At 49.3% G+C, this 2,680-nt stretch overlaps 1 protein-coding gene across 1 annotated transcript; it reads right to left on the bottom strand.

The window, feature by feature from the left end:
* Window positions 1–221: 221 nt before the first annotated feature.
* LOC112084422 lies at window positions 222–2,435 on the bottom strand. The gene is made up of 6 exons (XM_024153552.1): window positions 1,904–2,435; window positions 1,624–1,830; window positions 1,419–1,537; window positions 996–1,364; window positions 707–922; window positions 222–602 (listed from the first exon to the last, which is right to left on the bottom strand). Exons 1-6 carry the CDS (start codon window positions 2,433–2,435, stop codon window positions 222–224), a joined length of 1,824 nt encoding a protein of 607 aa, XP_024009320.1.
* Window positions 2,436–2,680: the final 245 nt, after the last annotated feature.

Genomic DNA, 2,680 nt, shown 5'->3' on the forward strand with positions numbered 1-2,680 from the left:
TAAAATACAATCAAACAAATCGATTACTTAGACGAAATCGAAAAGTGAAAACAAATTCATAAGCAAAGTAGCCTCCTCTAGGCAAACAACCAAGTACGGATTAAAACCCTCCCGGGTAACAAAAGTACTGAAATCAAGAAAAAAACACAACGAAAAGCCTCACAGGCAACTAAGTTCACGAAAAAGTAAAAAGAGAGGAGGGGCTAAAGAAAAAAGGAGGATTACTCCTTAGGCTCGTTCTCGCCATCATCTTTCTCCATCGGGATCGCCGAGTCACCAACAAGCTCGTCTCCACCTCCAGCAGCGGCGTTACTCCCAAACTGATTAAGCCCGAGCGGAACTTGCGTCCTTGGATCAACCTCCATCGGTCTCACCGACGCCTCCGAGATCTGCGGGAGATCGAGCTTGGCGAGGGAGAAATCAGACACTTCAGCATCAGCATGCTTTTGAGCAAGCTCAGGAATCTTCTCTTCGAAGCGAGCTTTTTCGTCCGGAGCTGTGAGAGCTCCGCTGATCAGATCCTTGATGAGATCCAAGTTGGATTCAACCTCTTGGAGCTCTGCCTCACATGCAGCCTCGACCTTCTTCTTCTCCCACTTATCCTTAAGAGAATGGAAGATGGCCAGATATTTCTCAGTGAACTCCCGCTTCGCCTCCTTAACAGCCCGCCTGACCCTCGCATCGACCTCCTCCTTGAGACCACAACCTGTTCGGTCAGATCGTCAGCACGCCGGCTTGTAGAGTCCGCCACCGTCTTCGCAGATCGAAGCTGGGCCTCCAGACGCTTTTCCTTGTCTTCCGCGTTCTTGACCTTCGACGAAAGGTCAAACACAGTCTTCTTCATCTCCTCGAGTTCGTCGGAGGTGGGCATGGTCAGAGACTTGTCAAGTACGGCAGAGTACTCGTTGACAGCCTCAAGAGCCTGACCAAAAGAAAGCCCGTTAGTACGAGCATACACCAGAAATAAAAATAGGCCAACAAGTAAAAACATGTACCCGACCGTGAGCAGCCATCATCTTCACATAGGCGGCATGCTCCGCCATATCCCGAACTGGGGGCAGCACGCAACCCGGAGGCTTGAAGTGCCGGAAAATGAAAGCTACTCCCTCCAGATCATCAGCGATCGGACACCCTTTAGTATGGTTGAAAGTCCAACCATACGGGATCGATCCACCTGACCCGTTTGAGGAGTTCGACCTCCTATCCGGATCCTCCACCCTTTGCTTCTTTGAACGCAAAGTCTTCTCGGAATCTCGCGAACTAAGCGAGATAGCCCTCGATGTTGGGTCGGCGGGAAGAACTCCGTCCGGAGTCTCGTAAGCCCCAGAGGCTTGTTCAAGCGCGTCGCTCACAGCGCGACGGATCTCACCAGTACAGACAGCTCAGGAGCTCCTAGCTTGAGCCCTGTTCTTCCTTGCCTTTTCGGCCTCGCGAGCTGATGGTCTCCTAGTCATTTTTTCTTTAGATGGCCTGCGGATCAAAGGCTGATGTGAGGTTCTCGAAGAGGTTACGTCTGGGACTTCCCTACGGCTGGTACCTGAAAAACAAAAAAGCACGAACTATATAATAGCTCGCCAAATCAAAGAGCATGGTTCGGACGAACTAAAAATAACTCGAACTAACCAATCGGGATCTGGTGGAAATTAGCCGGACGGTTGATGGAAGGTGGGTTCAACGGGTCAATCTCAAGATCTGGAGCGATAGCGAGTTGTGGGTTATCCGTTCCAAGCGCACGATGAATCCTTTCCCTCGTGAAATTGGGCCACGAACAGTCACCGTCCTTCAAAGCAGCAAGCAGCGGTTTGTCTAAGCCCGTGTTCGTTGGAACAACTGCAACAAAAAAGAAATGATAGTTAGCAAAGGGCATAGAAGCGAGAATAAAATCAACTCCCCTAATGCTGACCAACTCTCGGAGACCAAACAGTGGGTAGCCGAATGAAATCGAAGGACCCAACGGAGTATTCGTTGATCCTAAAGAAGAAATACTTCTCCTTCCAGCGATCGTCGCGAGCGAGAATGTCTTCGAAGATGCTTCGATTCTTTCGAGGAGATAGATAGAACGACCCCGGGAAGGATGAATTGCTCTTAATAGAGCAAACTCGGTGGAGCTCGTTAATTCCAAAAGGAATTCGAGACTCTGCCGCCCTAACCAGCAACGCCAAGGCATGGCGGACGAAATTAGGGTTCATCTGCGGAAATGCCAACTGCAGATCCGCCAGGATAACAAGAAGACCCGGCGGAATTGAGAAGGAAAGCCTGCATGCATCAAAAAATGGGGTGTATGCGACGCAATAGCCCGCACGCACGGTCTTCGGCGTCTCTCCTCTGTCCGGGACAATGAGTTCGATCGCCGAGGGAACGTTGTGAACTCGGCGGAGGCGAACAAGCTCTTTCGATGAAATGATCGAGAATGTTGGGACATCGGGATGATCCATCGGAGAATGTTTCGGAATAGAATTCTTCTCGAAGCAAAATTTTTGCGAAAAGTATAAAATTGTTTTGTTTTTCGAGCAAAGGAAATCGAGAGAAGCTGAAAACCAAAATAAAAAGAAAAGGAGGTGAGAAGTTACCTTGTAGAAAGTGGAGGCGTGCAGTTATGGTGAAAGGACGTGGGAAGTTGATCCTTATAAAGTAGCAATTATTACTGCTATTGAGATTGACAAAATCCTCGCGAGATCAA

This window comes from Eutrema salsugineum, unplaced genomic scaffold, assembly GCF_000478725.1.
Source record: "Eutrema salsugineum unplaced genomic scaffold, Eutsalg1_0 scaffold_4, whole genome shotgun sequence".
NCBI classification, from domain to species: Eukaryota; Viridiplantae; Streptophyta; class Magnoliopsida; order Brassicales; family Brassicaceae; genus Eutrema; species Eutrema salsugineum.